The sequence below is a fragment of the Theropithecus gelada genome, chromosome 12 (genome assembly GCF_003255815.1).
Source record: "Theropithecus gelada isolate Dixy chromosome 12, Tgel_1.0, whole genome shotgun sequence".
Lineage (NCBI taxonomy): Eukaryota > Metazoa > Chordata > Mammalia > Primates > Cercopithecidae > Theropithecus > Theropithecus gelada.
The window spans coordinates 95,310,562-95,332,474 of NC_037680.1; the positions used below are offsets into that span (position 1 = coordinate 95,310,562).

The 21,913-nt window shown below is 46.7% G+C and overlaps 2 protein-coding genes across 4 annotated transcripts in view; one reads left to right on the plus strand and one right to left on the minus strand.

Moving 5' to 3' along the window:
* Positions 1-304: 304 nt before the first annotated feature.
* RNF25 (ring finger protein 25) lies at positions 305-7,791 on the minus strand. The gene is made up of 10 exons (XM_025404857.1): positions 7,663-7,791; positions 4,660-4,734; positions 4,294-4,396; positions 4,134-4,201; positions 3,968-4,037; positions 2,632-2,703; positions 2,391-2,534; positions 1,581-1,673; positions 1,165-1,299; positions 305-961 (listed from the first exon to the last, which is right to left on the minus strand). The coding sequence occupies exons 1-10, from the start codon at positions 7,701-7,703 to the stop codon at positions 383-385; spliced, it is 1,380 nt and encodes a 459-aa protein (XP_025260642.1). The 5' UTR covers positions 7,704-7,791; the 3' UTR covers positions 305-382.
* The window catches only part of STK36 (serine/threonine kinase 36), a 32,199-nt gene continuing 18,044 nt past the window's right edge, over positions 7,759-21,913 (plus strand). For 2 of the 3 annotated variants that reach the window (XM_025404853.1, XM_025404856.1), the window contains exons 1-11: positions 7,759-7,948; positions 8,475-8,647; positions 9,364-9,504; positions 9,618-9,695; positions 11,076-11,206; positions 11,756-12,005; positions 14,893-14,986; positions 15,284-15,453; positions 15,617-15,804; positions 16,335-16,434; positions 20,736-20,879. In XM_025404853.1, the coding sequence (XP_025260638.1) occupies positions 8,564-8,647; positions 9,364-9,504; positions 9,618-9,695; positions 11,076-11,206; positions 11,756-12,005; positions 14,893-14,986; positions 15,284-15,453; positions 15,617-15,804; positions 16,335-16,434; positions 20,736-20,879 (1,380 nt within the window). In that variant the 5' untranslated portion in view covers positions 7,759-7,948; positions 8,475-8,563. Of the gene's footprint in view, positions 7,949-8,429; positions 8,648-9,363; positions 9,505-9,617; positions 9,696-11,075; positions 11,207-11,755; positions 12,006-14,892; positions 14,987-15,283; positions 15,454-15,616; positions 15,805-16,334; positions 16,435-20,735; positions 20,880-21,913 lie in introns of those variants that run through there. The other variant, XM_025404854.1, reaches the window with a different exon arrangement.

A 21,913-nucleotide genomic window follows, 5' to 3' on the forward strand; every position in this document is an offset into this window, starting at 1 on the left:
GAGATGAGACACAAAACGGGAAACTAAATTCCTCTACCTAAAGGCATTCTATGTATGTAAATAATGGACAGGCGTGGATGTGTACACAATGGGTTGTTAATGGTGGGTCCTAAGGACTCTGCTTACATGCTGACATCCCACTAGTTTTCCCTGAAACCCACTATACTAGCTGCTGAGATGTCAGACCCTCTACCCAGCTCTTTGGAGAATAGACTTCAGAGTGAAGTTGGGGACTGCTCTGCCACACCCCAATCTTACTAGGAATTGAGAAAAAGAGCCATTCCTCACAGGCTAGGTGCTGCTGAGCAAAGAAAGCCAAACAAGGCCAAATACCTTTATTGCCCCCCTCCCATCCCCAATTCCCTGTCCCCCACATGTCCTGCTAGGAACCATCCTCAGATTCCAGGCCCAGGGGCTCCCTCCGAGTACCAGGCCGGTATGCTCCCTGGCCCCGAGGCAGGCGGGGGTAGGAAGAACCCGGTGTCCGGCCTTTAGAGCGCTCCCAGCGAACACAGTCCCGAGTCCTGCGGGATGGGGGGCCCTGCCAGCTGCCAGGCCCCTTCTCTTGTGGAGGACCTTCAACTCCTTGGCTATGGGGTTCTGGCTTTAGGTCCATGGGCTCCTTGAGGGGCCCCTCAGGAGGTGGCAGTTCCTGGGTGTCACGGGTACCTTTAGGGGCGTGGCACTCCCCTCCCTTTGGGTGCCTCCGTTCGGGCTGTCGCCAGGGACCTCGACTGGGCTTGGGGGGATCTAGCATAGCTTTCTGGGTTTCGCCCAACCTTTGCTGATTTGACCCAGCCCCTGGAATCTTCTCACACATGTAGTGGGTTGCCACAGGCAGAGGAGTTGGCAAGGTGGACTGGACAGCTGATGAGGTGGACAGTTCTGCTGCAAGGGTGCTGGGTGGTTGGGATCCTTTGGAGACATCTACAGCTGACTCAGGTTCCGCAGGGGTAGGAGGCTAGAAAGAAGTGACAAGATGCAGTGAGGGAGATGCAGCTCCTCGAGGCAGGGAACTACAGGCCCCTCTCCTACTATCTGGGCTGACCATGATCAGCCTATCATCTCCGTGGTTAGAACAAAGCTCACTCTGGGGCCATGGCCGATTGGGGTTTGTAGGAAGGCTGGTGGCATTACGGGACGACTGGGAAACCCTTCCCTCACCTGCTGAAGGCTGATGAAGTAACGGTTTCGCTCAGCCTCAAGGTCAATGATTCCCCCCCGTTCCTGCTGCCTCTGGTAGAGCCGCTTGCGTTCTTCTTGCTGGCGCAAGCTCTCTGCACTGGGCTGGTACAGCTCCTGGAAGGAAGAATGGCAGAGAGGAAATAATGAACAGCAGAAGGCAGACTCAAATCCCTACTCCTCCGAGGCTGCCTCAGGAGATCTGCATTGGTTTTGCCCCTCAGGTCTGGGCTCCCAGAGTCTTAGGCTCCCACCAGTGGGGGATGTGGCTTTGCAGAGAGGTCCTAGGCAGTTCAAGCCCAATTTCAGAGATCCCATTTGACACAGACAAGATGCCATTCCTTACTCTTTAGAAAATGCCATTACTCCTGGCTCAGACTGGAAGAAAGACCCCTTACCATGGGCTGTTGGGGTTCAGGGGCTGCTTTCAGCGAGGCAAGATCATAAACGAGGGGCTCTCTGCACACTGGACACTGCACACCGACTTCCTTCTAAAAAGGAAAAATCATATGCCTGTGTCACAGCCCAGGATGTCCCCTGGTGCTGACCCATCAGCCAACCTAATCTGCAGAGGGCTGGGACTAAAGGGCACAGGGACACTGGTTCAGCAGTGAGTTGGGACAGAGCACGGGTTGTCTAACTAGAGATCTGGGAACCCCCTGAAACTGCATGCAATATGTAAGTGTATAGAAGGATGCCCTGGCCAGGCACGGTGGCTCGCGCCTGTAACCCCAGCACTTTGGGAGGCCACGGCAGGCAGATCACTTGAGGTCATGAGTTTGAGACCAGCCTGGCCAACATGGTGAAACCCCATCTCTACTGAAAATACAAAAATTAGCTGGGCATGGTGGCTCATGCCTATAATCCCAGGTACTCAGGAGGCTGAGGCAGGAGGATTGCTTGAACCCAGGAGGCAGAGGTTGCAGTGAGCCGAGGGCTTGAACCCAGGAGGCGGAGGTTGCAGTGAGCTGAGATTGCACTACTGCACTCCAGCCTGGGTGGCAGAGTGACACCCCATCTCAAAAAAAAATAAAAAAATAAAAAAATAAAAGGATGCCCTTTTTTCTGGACAGAGGTAAGAGTTCATTAATCTCAAGGTTATCTATGACCCTAAAAAGGTGAAGAGCCACTGGAGTGGAGGGATGGAAAGGTTGTGAAAGGCTGTGCCTAAGGGTGTCAGATGAGCGTGCAGGTCTGGTAAGGTCTACCTGTTTGGTTGCAGCATGCTGCCGTTCCTGTTCCTGCTCCTGTCCTTGTGCCTTCAGCTCTTGCTCCATGTGCTGGATGTACCGAGCAAGGCAGTGGCAGTGGAAGTAGTGGTAACAGGGTGTTTTGGTAAAGGCCTCCTTCTCCTAGAGGGAAGGCAGATGTAGGGCACTAAGTCAGAGCTCTCTCACAGCCCTCATCTTGGTCCCAAGCAGAATGCCAGGTCCCAAGAGAGAAACCCACCTGGAAACCATAGAGGCAGATGACACACTGGCCATGAGGGATGTTGTTATCTGTGAGAATTTCCTTCCCTTTCTGAGGAGAGAAGACACTGATTAAACAGGGGGTTAGGGGGAAGAATGGTGAGCAAGGCCTGTCTACTACTCCTAGGAGTGACTGGCTGGACTTGGCTCCTACCAGGCCAGTTTGTTACCTTGTGTTTATGCATTTCTGTCTTGGTGATGCTCCCTCTGCTGGGAATCAATCCTTCTCCACGTCTCTGCCCCTCCCCCAAAATTTGATCTTCCTGGTTTCAAAATTCAACCTAATTGTTTTTCCTTTCATTAAGTCACTTTTAATATATCTTGGAGATGAAAATAATACACCTTGAGAGAAAAAAATGTTCAATTAAAACTCATCTTCTGGGAGGCCTTTCTTGATTAGTCCCCTTCAATATCATTCCCCCATGGGGCAATGAGTTTGTTCTAAGTCAGCTTTCAGAAAGCATGTCAAAGCATGGACAACCCGAATGGACAGAAAATTCACAAGGCATTGAGTTGGGCTGTGAACTATGCATTTGAATTGTTATTTGAACAGCTAATAGTGTACTCTGGAATTCCACAAAGTCCAAGGCTGCATTGTGGAGGCCTGACCTAGGACTGCTACAGTGGCCTATCAAACCCACTCTCTTTGACTCTCGGCCACCCACCTTCATTCTATTCTGAACATTTTTCTTAAAAATTTAAACTAGGAGAGGCTGGGCATGGTGGCTCATGCCTATAATCCCAGCACTTTGGGTGGCCAAGGCAGGTGGATTATCTGAAGTCAGGAGTTCAAGACTAGCCTGGCCAACAAGGAGAAACCCCATCTCTACTAAAAATACAAAATTAGCTGGGTGTGGGGGTACATGCCTGTAATCCTAGCTATTTGGGAGGCTGAGGCAGGAGAATCACTTGAACCTGGGAGGCAGAGGTTGCAGTGAGCTGAGATCACACCACTGAACTCCAGCCTGGATGACAGACTAAGACTGTCTCAAAAAATAAATAAATAAATAAAATAAAAATAAAAAATAAACTAGAGGAAAATAAGACTGTACTTAATTTTATATTTTTAATCTCAAACAGCAGAAGTTTTCCGTGTATATTGGAGCTCCAGGTGTTGCTTCATGTGGGTTGTTTCACTAAGCAGTGTCTTTCGGAAAGTTTCTCAAATAGAAGAGTCTCATTTCTCTGGGTTAATTTAGGTCTTACTTAATGATTCCAGATCTATTTAAGATTCTAGGCCCATGGTTTCCCTTTTACAGCTAGAAACTGCTCTAGCTCGAAGGAAAGAACATATCCCAGACTAGCGCACCTCTTACCTCAATGAGTTCATAGAGCATCGCTGCGCCCAGCCCGGCCTTGGCCACATGGCCCAGCGCTTGTAAGATCCTGGAGGAAGAGGGCAAACCACATATTAGGCCTGCCCATTTCCGTCACTGGGCAAAGCTGTAACTGAGCTTTCCCTGTTTGACAGGTTCAACTTACGTGTGGATCTGTTCATCTGAAAGTCCTCGGGGATTTCGGATAGAGATCTGTGGCACCTCATGGGGATACTAGTGGGGGCAAATAACAAGTTACTGCTGAAGTGATCCACCCCAGGGACTCTCCCCTTCCTCCCTTTGCTGCCACAGAGTAGGGGCTTCACCTCTGCTGGGACCTGAAGCACCAGAGTGAAGCAGACATACTGTGAATCCTGGTCCTCTGCAGTGGCAGGATGCAAAGTGATGTAGATCTCCCACGGTGAAGTTCTGCAGGTGGATCAAGTAGAAACGCAGATGTGACTGTGTAAGGACTTGGGGGCTGGGGAGGATGGGGTTGAGACAGTAAAGTGGGCAAAGAAAGTACACACTGGACTCTTTCTTTTGGGGTAGGATTAAAGGAATAGCTTTTGTCTACACAAGAGAAATATTATCTCTGAATCAAGGCTTATACTGTCTTAAGACCCAGATTCGGCATAGAACCTCTCCTCATTACTAGGGGGACTCCTGCCCACCGCTGGTTGAATACATACCTGCCATTTCCTTTAATCACCTGTAGTTCATCCAGATAGATGGACTCCAACACTTCAACTTCAGAGGGAAGGACCCTAGAGAGACAGGAGTAGACTGACTCACCATTACAACTCTCCCTGTGGAAGTCTGCTAAGGCCAATAAACGCGGGCTTTGTAGAAAAATGGCAATCTACCAGAATGCATTTTCCTGCTAAACTCCTTAAAAACAAGGAAAATGTTACCTTAAGTTTTCAACTGGCCAAATAGGAGGCACAAAAATCAGAATTTTAAGCATTATTTCTGCCAAGAGATGAAGAAGTGGATTCCAGAAAAATAAAATGACTAACCAAGGCTTAACATAGGTAGAACTAGGCCCAGAGTCGGGTTTCCTGACTCCCTGTTTAAGTTTCATTCCCCTTAGTGGCTGACTTTCTGGTCTAGAGGTATGGCACCCATTTACTAGCATTAACGTTACCAGTATTACTCCAGCCTTTCCCTACATCAATGTCCAGTGTGGATCCCAGTGCCTTGGCTACTGTCTACATACACTTTTAACACCAGTCACCCTAAGCCTTCTTAAAGGAGATAGCAACCTCAACACAACAGGTCTAGGGTGGTGTAAAGGCTGTGTTGTAATGGAAGAGCCAGCAGCCTCGGAGTTAGTAACAGGTACCAATCACTTACAAGCTATGCGATCTGGGAAGTGACCTCTCTGTAAGCTTAAGTTATCCTGTCTATCACATATAGATGATAACACCTACTCTCTAGGGTTACTATGAGGATAAAAGGTGATTTGTTTATATAAAGTACCTAATAGTATCTGGGCTATAGTAGCTAGTCTACATCCTCTTTTTCTTCCTGTCTGTATATAACCTTCTCCCTTAGAAGGAAGAGGGAAGGAGGGAGGTAGTAGAGTACTCTGGATGTATTTATGACCCTGGCTGTCTGGTTGATCTAGATCAGCCTGTTGAGGTTAGCATCCATGTTCCGATGTAAATCAGAGGACACACATGCTTAAGCATAGAAACAGTAGTTGTATTGAAATTGAAGCTGAGTGATCAGTTTGTGTCTACAGCTCTACCAGGTGATACATGGAAAAATGCATACTTTCCTTTCTCATACTGCTCTCTCTTCATTCTAAGAGTAAGGCTGCTCCAGCACGACTTATGTCAGTTGTTGTTAAGTCTTAGGCAGAAACTTCAAAATATAAAATACAAAGCTTTACACCTCACAGAAAATAGTGTAGTTTTGGCTGACATGGGATGGGAGTCTCACAGCACTACAGGCTGCTGCACTCACTGTTGTTCTCTCCATGGCTCAAGGTGTCTCCCCTGAATCTTAAAAGTTCCCCTGAACAGGTCAACTATAAGTTATCCCAGCACTTTGGGAGGCTGAGGTGGGAGGATCACTTGAGGCCAGGAGTTCGAGACCAGCCTGGGCAACAAAGCGAGACTATCTCTACAGAAAATAAAAAATTAGCTGGACGCAGTGGTCCCAGCTACTTGGGAGGCTGAGGCAGAAGAATCGCTGGAGCCCAGGAGGTTGAGGCTGTAATGAGCCATGATCTTGCCACTGTACTCCAGCCTGGGTGACAAAGTAAGACTCCGTCTCTCAAAAAAAGAAAAGAAAAAGTTTCCCTGAACACTTTGAAAACCAGTAGTCTAGATAGTCTTAATAAAGGCCAGTACTAGCAGGGCTCCCTGAACCAATGTAACACTGAGGTGTAGCCTCAGTCAAGTGGCCCTTCAATACTTTGCCTACCCTAGTTATGTGGGTCCTGGATGGGATGCTGGTAAGGTGGTGACAACAAAATGGGGGAGAGGGGACTGAAGAATGTCCTAGTATAAAGAATCTAAGGTGTGGAGTCAGATAGATGTGGATTTCTAGTCGCAATTTTCCACCTTTTGGCAAATCACTTTACTTCTTTGGGGCTCATCTAATCTTCCCAGGTGCCTGCACCTCAGTTATTAACGAAAAGGAGGCCGGGTGTGGTGGCTCACGCCTGTAATTCCAGCACCTTGGGAGGCTGAGGTGGGAGGATCACTTGAACCCAGGGGTTCAAGACTGGCCTGGCCAACATGGCAAAACTCGGTCTCTACAAAAAATACAAAATTAGCTGGGCTTGGTGGCACACACCTGTAGCCTCAGCTACTTGGAAGGCTGAGGCAGGAGGATCACCTGAGCCTGGGGAGGTTGAGGCTGCAGTGAGCCATAATCGCACCACCGCACTCCAGCGTGGGCGACAGTGAGACTCTGTCTCAAAAAACAAAACAAGACAAAACAAAAAAACAGACTTAAGTATATTACAAATCCATCGTGATCCTCTCAACTATTCTGAGGTAAATACCACACCCACTTTGTTTTTACAGCTGAGGACACTGACTCACAGAAGCTAGATGGCCTGGTCAGCATCACACAGCTAATAAAATGCGGAGTTAACCCACATTGATCCTACTTCCAAATCCCAGAGTCCTTCCATGTTCTAGTCTTTAGTTAAGAATGCTTGAGAGAAGGACTAGAGGGACTTTATGTGAGGTGTAAAGCTTTATTCAGACAATAGTCCTCACTAGTGCTGTGTGGGAGAGAGAAGGTTGAGGAAAGCGTCGGCGGAAAAATGCTGATCCAAGGAGAAAGGGGTACCGAACTGGAGGGCACTAGTTCTGAGAGGCGAAAGGGAGATGGGGAGGTCTGACGGGCAGGCATCCCCCAAAGCCCCTGAGAAAATTCATTTGAGGAGCATAGAAAGGGATAGCGTGAAGCTGGAGGAAAGGGGATCGAACCGGATAAGGCGAGGCCTGAACTGGTCTGGCGGGCGCAGACCCGGTCTCTTCTCACTCAGATCAGCGCCCCTCCACCCTCCCGTTCCCCAGTCTAGAAGATCTCCCAGAGGAGATGTCAGCATCTCTGCCATCCCTCATCCTTCGCTCCACCCCACACGCCCGCCGTACGGACCGTCTGCGACAGCTGCTAGGCCTCTGGACTAGATCCAGACTGTCAGCCAAAGCCCATGCCCCCGAAGTTACCAGTCCTCCTCCCCTGCAGCTGCAGACGCAGACGCCGCCATGTCTTCACCGGCCCGCAGCCGGAACCGGAAATGCCCTTAGGGAAGTCGGAGGCGGAAAACTAAGAGGGGTGGGCAGCTAGCGTCGTTTCTAGGCAACCGCAGACTCCGGGTCCTTAGCCGGGCCTGATGGCCCAGAGGCAGTTCGGATGCGTCCCAGGAAGTGCCCATGTGTGGTCCGCCGTTCCTCCCACACCTCTGAGCGCCTTTGTCCTCTGAACTTCTCACCAGTTCTAGCGAGTAAAATTGTTAGAAAGGGAGCCAAAAGAGACCGGCGAGAGGGGCGGGTGGAGAAGAATTGTAAGTCAGGCAACGTATGCAGGCAGCCAGAAGATATGGGGCTAAAGGCCAGGGAATCCGTCCCTGGGCCTGAGGAGCTTGGATCTCCTAGGCTGGGGATGAGAGAGGGTCCCTGGCTTGCGAAGCGCATGGGCCAGGGGGTCTGAGAGCAGGTGCTGAGGAATCTGGGAGTGGCAGGAACTTGGGGGAGACTCGGAGGAGCAGGGTTGGGTGGGCGATGCTAGGTTAAGAGAGCAGGGTCGAGTGGGCCAAGCTGGGTGAGGGAGAAGGGGGACCAGGTGTCAGGTGGGCATGGGGCCGGGTTGGGGACAGGAGGCTGAAAGTGGAGAGGAATTACAAAGAGATGTTGTGTTTGTTCCAAGATCGCATCATCTTTGCATCATTCTACCCTCCCATGTTTTTTGAGGCTTGGTCTTTGTGAAAAAGAGAAAAGGCAAGGTGGCTAACATTTTTCCTTTCCCATGCCCCAACTAGGCCTCCCAGATGTTGTGGAATTGTCCCTGGATCTATAGCTCTTCACCGTCTCTACCTTTTTCCTTCTAAGAGATTCTGAAACCTCTGTCATGGAAAAGTACCACGTGTTGGAGATGATTGGAGAAGGCTCTTTTGGGAGGGTGTACAAGGGTCGAAGAAAATACAGTGCTCAGGTATTGTACAAAGAGGGATACCTTTTGGGTGGGATTTGGTACCCTCAACTCCAGTGGAAAATGGGTCTAGAAGGGATGTATGTATACCAGTTTATATTCCTAAGGCATTGACTCTCTCATACTTCTTATGGAGTATAAGCTCTGAAGTTGTATTATTTGGGTATAAATTCCATCTCCACCGCTTTCTAACCCTAGAATTATGGACAAATTACTTAACTTCTCTATGTCTCAATTTCCTCATCTCTAGAATGGGGATAAGAACAGCAACTGATTGATGGCGTTTGAGATTAAGTATGTTGTCACATTAAATCAGTTAGTACAGTGCCTGGCTCTTAGTAAACAACAAATATTATTATTATTAGTCTCTAGCACACCATGTAGTAAGAGGTAAACCACTTGAACTCTATTATTTCCTCTTAATTTTTTTTCCTTTCCTTTCCCCTAAATCTCATCTTGACTGCTTTTGTCAAATCAGAACACTTCTCCTAGAAGGTGAGACGTTTTGCCGATGCTGTTTCCTCCTGGGATGAGGAGTGGGGAAAGCCTGGATAAGGCCAGGGTATCATGGAGAAAATGGAAGCGGGAGACTGACAGAAATAATAAGAGTTACTCAAACACTCTAAAGTCTGACTTCTGGAGCTCTGAGATTAAGTCTGAAATTCTGGCTCTTTTCAGTAGTGTGATTAGGCATTAACTTTTCACCTTACCACTGACAGGTCGTGGCCCTGAAGTTCATCCCAAAATTGGGGCGCTCAGAGAAGGAGCTGAGGCATTTGCAACGAGAGATTGAAATAATGCGGGGTCTGCGGCATCCCAACATTGTGCACATGCTTGACAGCTTTGAAACTGACAAAGAGGTGTGCTTTGTCAGTTTTGGGCCCTGTCTCCCCAAGCACAAGGGTTCCAGGAATTTCCCAACCTCAGAATACGTGAATCTGGAGCCATCAGTGCCACTGCCTTCTCTCTGTAGGTGGTGGTGGTGACAGACTATGCTGAGGGAGAGCTCTTTCAGATTCTAGAAGATGACGGAAAACTTCCCGAAGACCAGGTATGCTTCCTGCCTTCAACTTCCCACCACCAACCTCTCTCCAGGTTAGGAACTGGTAGAGCAAGCTAAGGACACTGAGAGTCTCCATTTCTTCTCAGACTTCTGAGAAGAATATAAGAGTCTAGGTATATAGAGGCAGTGTGGTGTGGGAGTAAATTATATAAACATTAGAGCCAAAATATCTGAGTAGGAAGCTTGGCTCTGCACCTTCCTAGCTGGGTCTGCTTGGACAAGTTACTTTAATTTCTTTGTGCTTAGTTTCCTCATTTGTAAAATGAAGATAATAATCATGTTTGCCTGATAAGTCTATGGTGAAGAGTGATAAGTCATGTAATGTGTTTGAATAGTTGCTATTAACATTGTTGTTATTAGATACCTTTAGGGAAGAAGGACCAGTGAAATGGTACCAGAAAGAGGGCAGTAAGAATAAAGGTTATGGTGAGTCAGGATTTGGCACCAGGACATAGTGGTTAGCAGTGGGATTTTGTTACACATATCCTCCAGCCACATTTATTCTAGGGGTTTCTCTGTACTCAAGCAAGTAGGCCCCCCTTGGGATTCATTATTGCAGCATTCCCTTTCCTTCTAAGCACTCACCACTATTTGTAAGTAATCTTTTTTTTATTATTTTATTTTTAATTGAATTTTATTTTTTGAGATGGAGTCTTGCTTTGTTGCCCAGGCTGGAGTGCAGTGGCACGATCTTGGCTCACAACAACCTCCGCCTCCTAGGTTCAAGCAATTATCATGCCTTAGCCTCCCCAGTAGCCGGGATTATAGCATGTGCCACCATGCCCAGCTAATTTTGTACTTTTAGTAGAGATGGGGTTTTACCATGCTGGCCAGGCTGGTCTCGAACTCCTGGCCTCAGGTGATCTGCCCGCTTCAGCCTCCCAAAGTGCTGGGATTACAGGCGTGAGCCACCATGCCTAATCACCATATTTGTTTTATCTGTCTTGATTGTTTGTCTGACTACTTTTCTTGAAAAAAGGCATTTTGTTTTATTTAATAACAGGTAATGTGTATTGAATATTTACTATGTGCCAGGCACCATTCTGAGTATTATTTTGCATGCTTTAACTCAATCCTTACAATAATCCACCAGGGCAGATGGTGTCAGTATATAGATTGTCACCTTAGTTTGCCCATGGTCAAGCAGATAGTAAATGAGATTCAATAAATTTTTCTTGAATGAATGAATGAGCAAATGAAAGAGGGATTAAACAAGGGGAACAATAACTAAGAAAGGAATAGTGTGAAGCTCTGCGAGAAAGGGAAGGAAGAAAAGATTAGCAGTAATATTAGGAGAAGTTTTTGGATTTGTCAGCCAGCTGCTGCTTCTAACCTTTTTTTTCTTTCTCTCACCTCTTTAACCTCTAGGTTCAGGCCATTGCTGCTCAGTTGGTATCAGCCCTGTACTATCTGCATTCCCACCGCATCCTACACCGAGATATGAAACCTCAGAACATCCTCCTTGCCAAGGGTGGTGGCATCAAGCTCTGTGACTTTGGGTAAAGATTCTAGCATCCATCTATGCTTCCAGTTCCACAGGGTATCTTTTTTTTTTTTTTTTAATTTTTTTTTGAAGGCGTTTCACTCTTGTTACCCAGGCTGGAGTGCAATGGCATGATCTCCGCTCACCGCAACCTCTGCCTCCCGGGTTCAAGCAATTCGACTGCCTCAACCTCCAGAGTAGCTGGGATTACAGGCGTGTGCCACCACGCCTGGCTAATTTTGTGTTTTTAGTAGAGACGGGGTTTCTCCATGTTGGTGAGGCTGGTCTCGAACTCCTGACCTCAGGTGATCTGCCCACCTCGGCCTCCCAAAGTGCTAGGATTACTCCACTGCGTCCAGCCCCACAGGGAATCTTAGACCATACTCTTGATTTATTTGCGCCTCATTTTAGAACCAGAGCTGGAGATTGGGACTTCTGCTGGGTCTTCTGGAACCTAATCAAAGGTGCTCCCGCTGCTCCAGTTTGGAATATCTCTATGTTAGGTAGTAGTGACCAGGTTTAGAATATCTTTTCTCTTTCCATATCCATCCCGTTATCTTCGCAGATTTGCCCGAGCTATGAGCACCAACACAATGGTGCTGACGTCCATCAAAGGCACACCACTCTATATGTCTCCAGAGCTGGTGGAGGAGCGACCGTACGACCACACAGCTGACCTCTGGTCTGTTGGCTGCATACTGTATGAACTGGCAGTAGGCACTCCTCCCTTCTATGCTACAAGCATCTTTCAGCTGGTCAGCCTCATTCTCAAGGACCCTGTGCGCTGGCCCTCAACCATCAGTCCCTGCTTTAAGGTAATGAATATTGAAAGGGAGATGGCTTTTACATTAGAAATCTGTCTCCCTCTACCTCTGTTCCTTTTTCCAAAATCCTTTTCCAGAGCTGAGTCGGGACTTTGCAGTTACTGAATTAATGGCTATGTTAGTCTGTTCTCGCATTGCTATACAGAACTACCTGAGACTGGGTAATTTATAAAGAAAAGAGGTTTAGTTGGCTCACAGCTCCATAACCTGTACAGGAAGGATGGCTGCGGAAGCCTCAGGAAACTTACTATCGTGATGGAAAGCAAAGGGGAAACAGGCATGTCTTACGTGGCAGATCAGGAGGAAGAGAGAGAAGGGAAAGGTGCAGGTGCTACACACTGTTTTTTTTTTTTGAGACAGAGTTTTTTTTTTTTTTTTTTTTTTGAGATGGAGTCTTGCTCTGTCGCCCAGGCTGGAGTGCAGTGGCGTGATCTCGGCTCACTGCATTCTACACCTCCCAGGTTCGTGCCGTTCTCCTGCCTCAGCCTCCCAAGTAGCTGGGATTACAGGTGCCCGCCACCACAACCAGCTAATTTTTTTGTATTTTTTAGGAGAGACAGGGTTTCACCGTGTTAGTCAGGATGGTCTCGATCTCCTGACCTTGTGACTCGCCTGCCTTGGCCTCCCGAAGTGCTGGGATTATAGGCATGAGCCACCGCTCCCAGCCTGAGACAGAGTTTTGCTCTTGTCCAGTCTGGAGTGCAATGGTGCGATCTCAGCTTACCACAACCTCCGCTTCCTGGTTTCTAGTGATTCTCCTGCCTCAGCCTCCCAAGTAGCTGGGATTACAAGCATGCACCACCATGCCCAGCTAATTTTGTATTTTTAGTAGAGACGGGGTTTCTCCATGTTGGTCAAGCTGGTATCGAACTCCCAACATCAAGTGATCCGCCTGCTTCGGCCTCCTAAAGTGCTGGGATCATAGGCTTGAGCCACCATGCCCAGCCAGTGCTACATACTTTTAAACAGCCAGATCTCGTGAAAATTCACTCACTATCATGAGAACAGCAAGGGGGAAGTCCTCCCCCCGATCCAGTCACCTCCTACCAGGCCCCTCCTCCAACATTGGGGATTACAATTCAACATGAGATTTGGATGGGGACACAAATCCAAACCATATCAATGCCGGAGCTGGGCCAGGCAGCCTTGCTTTTCTACTGCAGGGTCTTATTCTGGGAGGGTGTTAAAAAGTTTGCCAAACCTGAGAATGGTAACTCCAGTTCGAGCCAGGCTATGCTTTATTACAATGAAAAGGTAATTGGAAGATACCAGAGATAGATACTGGTCCTCTTGCATGCCATCTATTCCACTTATTTCCTGTCAGATGCAATGTTCACATTCTAGGTGTTGTCTACATAGCTTTCAGTCTAAAGCTATCAGAATGGTGAGAGCTGGTGGAGTTGGTTCAGTGATTAGGAGCAGATGATAGAGGTGGTGCCTACTCATTGTGAGTAAGTCAGTAGGCCGGAGGAGGGAAGAGAGTTGGAGAGGAGTTGGACTTCTTTTCTATTTCTTTTTTTTTGAGATGGAGTCTTGCTGTATTGCCCAGACTGGAGTGCAGTGGTGCAATCTCAGCTCACTGCAAGCTCTACCTCCTGGGTTCATGCCATTCTCCTGCCTCAGCCTCCCTAGTAGCTGGGACTACAGGTGCCCGCCACCACACCCGGCTAATTTTTTGTAATTTTTAGTAGAGACGGGATTTCACCATGTTAGCCAGGATGATCTCAATCTCCCGACCTCATGATCCGCCCACCTTGGCCTCCTAAAGTGCTGGGATTACAGGCGTGAGCCATTGTGCCTGGCCTCTATTTCTTTTTTAATTAATTAAATTAAAAAAAATTTTTTTAGAGACAGGGTCTCACCATGTTGCCCAGGCTTGTCTCAAACGTCTGGCCTCAAGCAATCTTCCTATCTCAATTTGTAAAGAGTTAGGATTACAGGCATGAGCCACTGCACCCAACCTTCTTTTATTTTATGTGGGGCAAGATTATAGATCTTCAATGGAATTTAAATGCAGTCTTCTGCCAGAGTGAAACCTCATTACAGCTTTGCTTTATCTGAGATGAAAAGGAACAACAAATTCCTCCCCTGTTGAGTTGAGGGGGCCCAAATAATTGTCAAGAATAATCTAAATGAAGGAACCTTAAGTGGAGGAGGTGTGCATAGGATATTTATTCTCCCTATGGGCAGATACGCAGGTATCTCCAGCAAGATCCATAGTTATACAGATCACTTTGTTTTAGAACAGTGATCATAATCTACTAGTACCTCTGTTCCTATTTGAGGCCCAGTTGAGGATTTCCCCAAAGATTTCTGTTATGGTATATCCTTTTCAGAGACTGTCTCCCTATCTCTCCAACTCTGAAGACTTGCAAAAAGATTTCTGTTTTTGAGTACTCCCAAACACACCTTCACACAATTACTTGTGCGTGTGAGTGTGCTTTTTACCAAAAATGCATCTGTTCCTACCCAGCCACAAACAAACCATCGTCAAAGGGAGGGCAGCGTGAATAGTTTGGGAGTTCTTTGAATGTTTGCTGTCTGAAGATCATTATGAAGGTGACATCTCTTTCTCCCAGTGTTTTTTCTCCCTTCTTTGCAAAGTTGGTGCATTAAAATTTGTTTTTACTTCTGGGGTTACAAAATGTCTGTGAGCAGGATTTAGGGTCCTGTCCCTAGGAGGTGAAACAGTGGTCTGTCCATGATTTCGGCCAGGAAAATGGGACCTGAACAAAGTTTTCAGAGGGCATGATCAAGAGCAGCTCATCTGCTGTGAGAATGGATATGGGATTCTTGGTTTGCCAGTTCTGCTGATAAGTTAGAGAGAGACTTAAGGGAAGGGAAAGAATGACTGATGGACTATTTTTTCTCTCTGTAGAACTTCCTGCAGGGACTGCTCACCAAAGACCCCCGGCAGCGACTGTCCTGGCCAGACCTCTTACATCACCCCTTTATTGCTGGTCGTGTCACCAGTGAGTTGTCAGGGTTCCCAGGGCTCTTGTACTTCCCAGTACTTCCTCCAGACTACTTCCCTTTCCCTTCCCTGACCATCTAGATCTAACGTATCCTCTGTCCTCCACCAGGTTGAACTTTCTTCCTAGCCCTTTGCCTAACCTTTGCCACTTCCCTTGCAACCCCACTCTCTCTGTCACTTTTTCAAAATGATCTTCTTCCACAGAAGCCTGGAGACACTGAAGTTGTCCCTGGCCAAGTGGACATAGGGACTACGGCCCCCATGATCATGTCTTCCTCCTCTTCCCTCCCTGCAGTAATAACTGAGCCAGCAGGTCCAGATTTGGGGACTCCATTCACCAGCCGCCTACCCCCAGAACTTCAGGTCCTAAAGGACGAACAGGCCCATCGATTGGCCCCCAAGGGTAATCAGTCTCGCATCTTGACTCAGGCCTATAAACGCATGGCTGAGGAGGCCATGCAGAAGGTGTGTAGGGCAGACGAAAATATGTGAAATGACCAGGCTAGTGACTGGGGAGTTAGAGGAGGAGGGTGACTTTCTAGGGTTGGAGAAGGGCCATGAATAGCATTCATATTGTCCTATGGCAACCAAATAGCTCTGATCCAGTATTGCCCCCTACCTCCCATAGAAACATCAGAACACAGGACCTGCCCTTGAGCAAGAGGACAAGACCAGCAAGGTGGCTCCTGGCACAGCCCCTCTGCCCAGACTCGGGGCCACTCCTCAGGAATCAAGCCTCCTGGCCGGGATCTTAGCCTCAGAAATGAAGAGCAGCTGGGTTGAGTCAGAGACTGGAGAGGCGCCACCTGCACCTCGGTGAGAAGGGTATAGCTAGGTATTTATAGGGTGAGGTGTCTTGCGTATCTTTGATGCTAGTCAAAGCAAATACAAAATAGTCCCTGTCACTAGCCACTGCCTAAATATGGGTAGAGCCTTGAGAGTCTGAGTCCTGGGTTCTTGGATTCTAATTATAGATGTTTTTCTGATTCATCAGGAAACTTGGGGACTTTCTCTTCTTTATGTACATTGACTGAAAGGTTGGCTGAAAGGGAAAGGATCATCTCCATGCAAGAGGGAAGATTGTTTTGAGTTGAGAGCCATAGGTGAAAACTGCAAAGTAGACTCGAGAATAAGCTCTAAAATAAGAAGACAGTTAAGGATATTTGTGTAGTAGTCAACATATCCTGTACTGGTCATATCCTACATCCCAGAAAGAAGTCTCCTCTAGTCAATCCTATATGGCTTTTTTTCTCATTCCTATCATGGGCCTACAGAGAGGGACAAGTTAATGAACCCTAAGACTCCTAGGTTTGGAACCCATTCTACTCCCTGGCTTTCTCTGGCAGGGAAAACTGGACCACCCCAGATTGTGGACAAGCATTCCCAGAGGAGAGGCCGGAGGTGCTGCGCCAGCGGGGCACTGATGCCGTGGACCTGGAAAATGAGGTGAGCCCTAGGGGTTCTTACTGACTTTGTCTCTTTCATGGGATGTTGGGTCTAGTAGATGTTTTTCTAGAACAGTGATTCCCAGCTCCGTAAGTATGAGCTCCCTTTGTGTTAAAAAGTATTGCTTTATTGTTCATTTATAGATTTTAATTGCACAGTATCTGAAAATATAATTATTTAAAATGGAAACACATAGGTAAAAATGAAAGTCCTCACTGGGTCAGTCTCCAAGGTGACTAGTGTTATTAATTTAGTCTGTCTCCTTCCAAACTTTCTGTAATTCCACACACATGCATAAGCACACATAGACATTTATAGTTTGCTATTTTTACATTACTGAGTTTTATTATATGTATTGTTTTGCATCATACCTCTTTCACCATATAATCTGGGATCTTTCTACACCAGAGCATGTAGTTTTACCATAATCCTTTTTTTTTTTTTCTTTTCGAGACAGAGTCTCACCCTGTCGCCCAGGCTGGAGGGCAGTGGCGCAATCTTGGCTCATTGCAACCTCTGCCTTCTGGGTTCAAGCGATTCTCCTGCCTCAGCCTCCTAAGTAGCTGGGATTACAGGCACCCAACACCACACCTGGCTAATTTTTGTATGTTTAATAGAGATAGGGTTTCACCATGTTGGCCAGGCTAGTCACAAACTCCTGACCTCAGGTGATCTGCCCGCCTCAGCCTCCCAAAGTGCTGGGATTACAGGCGTGAGCCACTGTGCCCGGTCTACAATATTTTATTAATATGTTTTTTTTTTTAGTTTTGCCTTTTTTTGAAATAATTTCAAACTTAAAGAATAATTTTGAAAATACCACAAATAATTCCTGTGTATACCCTTGTCTTAGTCTGTTTTGTGCTGCTATAACAGAATGGCTAAGACAGGGTAATTTATAAAGAACAGAAATTTATTTCTCACAGTTCTGGAGTCTGGAAAGTTCAAGATCAAGGTACCAGCAGATTGGGTCATAGTCTCCAGGAGGGTGCCCCAAATGCCCAGTCCTTTAGAGGGGAAGAATGCAGTGTCCTCACTTTGCAGAAGTGCAGAAGAGAATGAACCCACTCCTGCAAGGCCTTCTTATAGCATCAGTCCATTCTTGAAGGCAGAGCCCTTGTGACCTAAACACTTCTGATTAGGCGCTGCCTCGTAACACTGGTGCAATGGGGATTAAGTTTCTAACACGTGAGTTTTGGAGAGGACAGAACATTCCAACCATAGCAACACTTTTTATTTTTTTGAGATGGAGTTTTTCTCTTGTTGCCCAGGCTGGAGTGCAACGGCACGATCTTGGCTCACTGCAACCTCTGCCTCCTGGGTTCAAGCAATTCTCCTGCCTCAGCCTCCCAAGTAGCTGAAATTACAGGCATGTGCCATCACGCCCAGCTAATTTTGTATTTTGAGTAGAGATGGGGTTTCACCATGTTGGCTAGGCTGGTCTCGACCTCCTGACCTTAGCTGATCTGCCTGCCTCAGCCTCCCAAGTGCTGGGATTACAAGCTTGAGCCACCACACCCAGCCCGTAACAACACTTTTACCCCAAATTCATCAGTTGTAAAACTTTTGTCTACTTTGCTTTACCATTCTCTCCCTATGGACATAGCATCTTTCTGAATCATTTTAGGGTAAATTGTACACATGCCCCTTTACCCCTAAATACTTTAGTGCATATTTCCTAAAACAAGATCCTTCACTTACACTACCACAGTACAATTATGAAAGTCAGAAATTTAACATTGATATGATACTATTAAGATAGATTAATAATCTATAATCCTTATTCAAATTTTGCTAATTGCTTCAGTAATGTGCTTTATGAAAATTTTTTTTCTGCTCCATGATCCAATCCAGTATCACACATTACATTATTTGTTTATTTATTTATTTAGCAGGATCTTATTCTGTTGCCAGCGTGGAGTGCAATGGGTGCGATCTCGCCTCACTGTAACTTCTGACTGCTGAGCTCAAGCAATTTTCCTGCCTCAGCCTTCTGAGAAGCTGGGACTAACAGGCACCTGCCACTACGCCTGGCTAATTTTTGTATTTTTTTTAGAGAGAAGTTTTCGCCATATTGTCCAGGCTGGTCTCGAACTCTTGGACTCAAGTGATCCACCTCCCTCGGCCTCACAAAGTGCTGGGATTACAGTGAGCCACTGCACCCAGCCCACACATTGTGTTTAGTTGTTATGCCTCCTTAGTCTCCTTGAATCTGGAACAGTTCTTGTCTTTCTTTGTATTTAATGACTGATAGTTTTGAGGTACATGTCAGTTATTTTGTAGAATATTCCTCAAATTGATTATTTCCTCATGAATAGATTCAGGTTGTATACATTTTTGTAGGAATACTACATAAGTGATACATCCTCAGTACCACAATCTTTTTATTTTATTTATTTATTTATTTATTTATTTATTTATTTTTTGAGACAGAGTCTTGCTCTGTCGCCCAGGCTGGGGTGCAGTGGCCGGATCTCAGCTCACTGCAAGCTCCGCCTCCCGGGTTTAGACCATTCTCCTGCCTCAGCCTCCCGAGTAGCTGGGACTACAGGCGCCCGCCACCTCGCCCGGCTAGTTTTTTGTATTTTTTAGTAGAGACGGGGTTTCACCGTGTTAGCCAGGATGGTCTCGATCTCCTGACCTCGTGATCCGCCCGTCTCGGCCTCCCAAAGTGCTGGGATTACAGGCTTGAGCCACCGCGCCCAGCCCACAATCTTTTTATTTATTTATTTGAGACAGTGTCTCATTCTGTCACCTGGACAACAGGGTGGAATGTAATGGTGCAATCATGGCTCACTGCAGCCTTGAACTCATGGGGTCAAGCAATTCTCCCATCTCAGCCTCCTGAGTAGCTGAGACTACAGGTGTATGGCACCATGCCCGGCTATTTCTTTTTTTTTTTAAGCGGAGTCTTGCTCTGTCACCCGGGTTGCAGTGCAGTGGCACAATCTCGACTCACTGCAACCACCGCCTCCCGGGTTCTAGTGATTCTCCTGCCTCAGCCTTCTGAGTAGCTGGGATTACAGGCGCATACCACCACGCCCTGCTAATTTTTGTATTTTTAGTAGAGACAGGGTTTCACCATGTTGGTTGGGCTGGTCTTGAACTCCTGACCTTGTGATCTGCCTGCCTTGGCCTCCCAAAGTGCTGGGATTACAGGCATGAGCCACTGCACCGGGCTTATTATTATTATTTCTTTAAAGAGACAGAGCCTTACTATATTACCTAGGCCGGTCTCAAACTCCTGGCCTCAAGCAGTCCTCCTACCTCGACCTCCCAGTGCTGGGATTACAGGCATGAGCTAATATGCCCAGCCTCACAATCTTTTTGTCTTTGAGATGGAGTTTCACTCTTATTGCCCAGGCTGGAGTGCAGTGGCATGATCTTGACTCACTGCCACCTCTGCCTCCTGGGTTCAAGTGATTATCCTGCCTCAGCCTCCCGAATAGCTGGGATTACAGGCATCCACCACCACACCCAGCTAATTTTGTATTTTTAGTAGAGATAGGGTTTTTCCACGTTGGTCAGACTGGTCTCAAACTCCCAACCTCAGGTGATCTGCCTGCCTCAGCCTCCCAAAGTGCTGGGATTACAGGTGTGAGCTACTGCTCACACTGGCCTTTTTTTTTTTTTCTGAGATGGAGTCTCGCTCTGTCACCCAGGCTGGAGTGCAGTGGCGCCATCTCAGCTCACTGCAAACTCTGTCTCCTGGGTTCAAACAATTCTCCTGTCTCAGCCTCCTGAGTAGCTAGGATTACATGCGTGTGCCACCATACCCAGCTAATTTTTGTATTTTTATAGAGAGGGGGTTTCACCACATTGGCCAGGCTGGACTTGAACTCCTGAGCTCAGGTGATCTGCCAGTCTCGGCCTCCCAAAGTGGTGGGTTTATAGGCATGAGCCACGCACCCGGCCCTCACAATCTTTTTAATAACCTCATAGTATTTTCCAATATGGATGGACCCTGGTTTATTCCCTTAGAATAACTTTATAATCCCTTATTCCCTTAGACTGACTTTATAATCTTTTCCTTTTTAAAATTATTACAAACCATGCTGCAGTGGACATCTTTCTAAGTATGTCTTTATGCACACATGCCAGTGTTCTCCAAGAGACTCTTCAAGACCCCTCACGGACTGCCAGCTGTACCTTTTTTAGCAGGTGACTGAAGATTTACATCTGTGCTAAAGCAGTCTCTGGCTCCTTGCAGTTACTTCATGATTCCCCATGGTTTCTACTGGTTGGGATCTACTACCTTAGACTTACACACTACTCCTGACCCCTTCCACTCCCCTCTGCCTCAGGAGCCAGACAGTGACAATGAGTGGCAGCACCTGCTGGAGACCACTGAGCCTGTGCCTATTCAACTGAAGGCTCCTCTCACCTTGCTGTGCAATCCTGACTTCTGCCAGCGCATCCAGAGTCAGCTGCATGAGGCTGGAGGGCAGGTAATGGGCAGAAAAACACTGTGGATGGGATCAAGACTATTTTCACAGATGGAGTGTTGAAATACGCTGACTTCAGGAGAAAGAGAAAGTTTGTCCTTTTCTAATTCTTCAATCTGTCTGCTTAGTTTGAGGAGGTTTGCCAGCCTCATTTAGTAACACAGAAAGAGCAGCCCTCGGGTTTCTGTTTCTGAAGGGAAGAATACCTACTAGAACAGGGATCAGACTTTTTCGATGATAAATATTTTAGGCATTGTGAGCCAATAGGCAAAAATGGAGGATATTATGTTAAGTACTTACATAATGAGGGAAAACACATTTTCGCTAATTTTTTATTGATGAAATTATAACTAACAATTGCATATACAATATTTTGTACTACGGGTACACTAGTGAGAAGAATAAGGTTATTTTGCAGGGGGGTGGGGAAAGACATTTTGCTTAATTAGCTTTCAAAGTTAGTGCAAAGTTAGTCTTCCCTCCTGCGAAACCTTACTTTGCTCGTCTGAAACACAGTACTTTTCCTTCCTGGGTACTCGCTAAACTATGTTCCCTGTATCACTTTATTCAGGTATGATTTATGTATAAGATTTATACTTTTTTGATGTATGATAAATGATTTTCAGTAAATTCGCCAATTTTAAAACTGTTATCATAGTTCAGTTTTAGAACATTTTTATCACCCCAATAAAATCCCTCATACCCATTTTCATTTTTTTGTTTTTTTTGAGACAGAGTCTCGCTCTGTTGCCCAGGCTGGAGTGCAGTGGCACGATCTCAGCTCACTGCAACCTCTGTCCCCCGAGGTTTAAGCAGTTCTCTGCCTCAGCCTCCAGAATAGCTGGGATTACAGGCTCGTGCCACCATGCCTGGCTAATTTTTTGTATTTTTAGTAGAGATGGGGTTTCACCATCTTGGCCAGGCTGGTCTTGAACTCCTGACCTTGTGATCCACCCTCCTCGGCCTCCCAAAGTGCTGGGATTACAGGCATGAGCCACTGCGCCTGGCATCTTTTTTTTTTTTTTTTTTTTTAATAT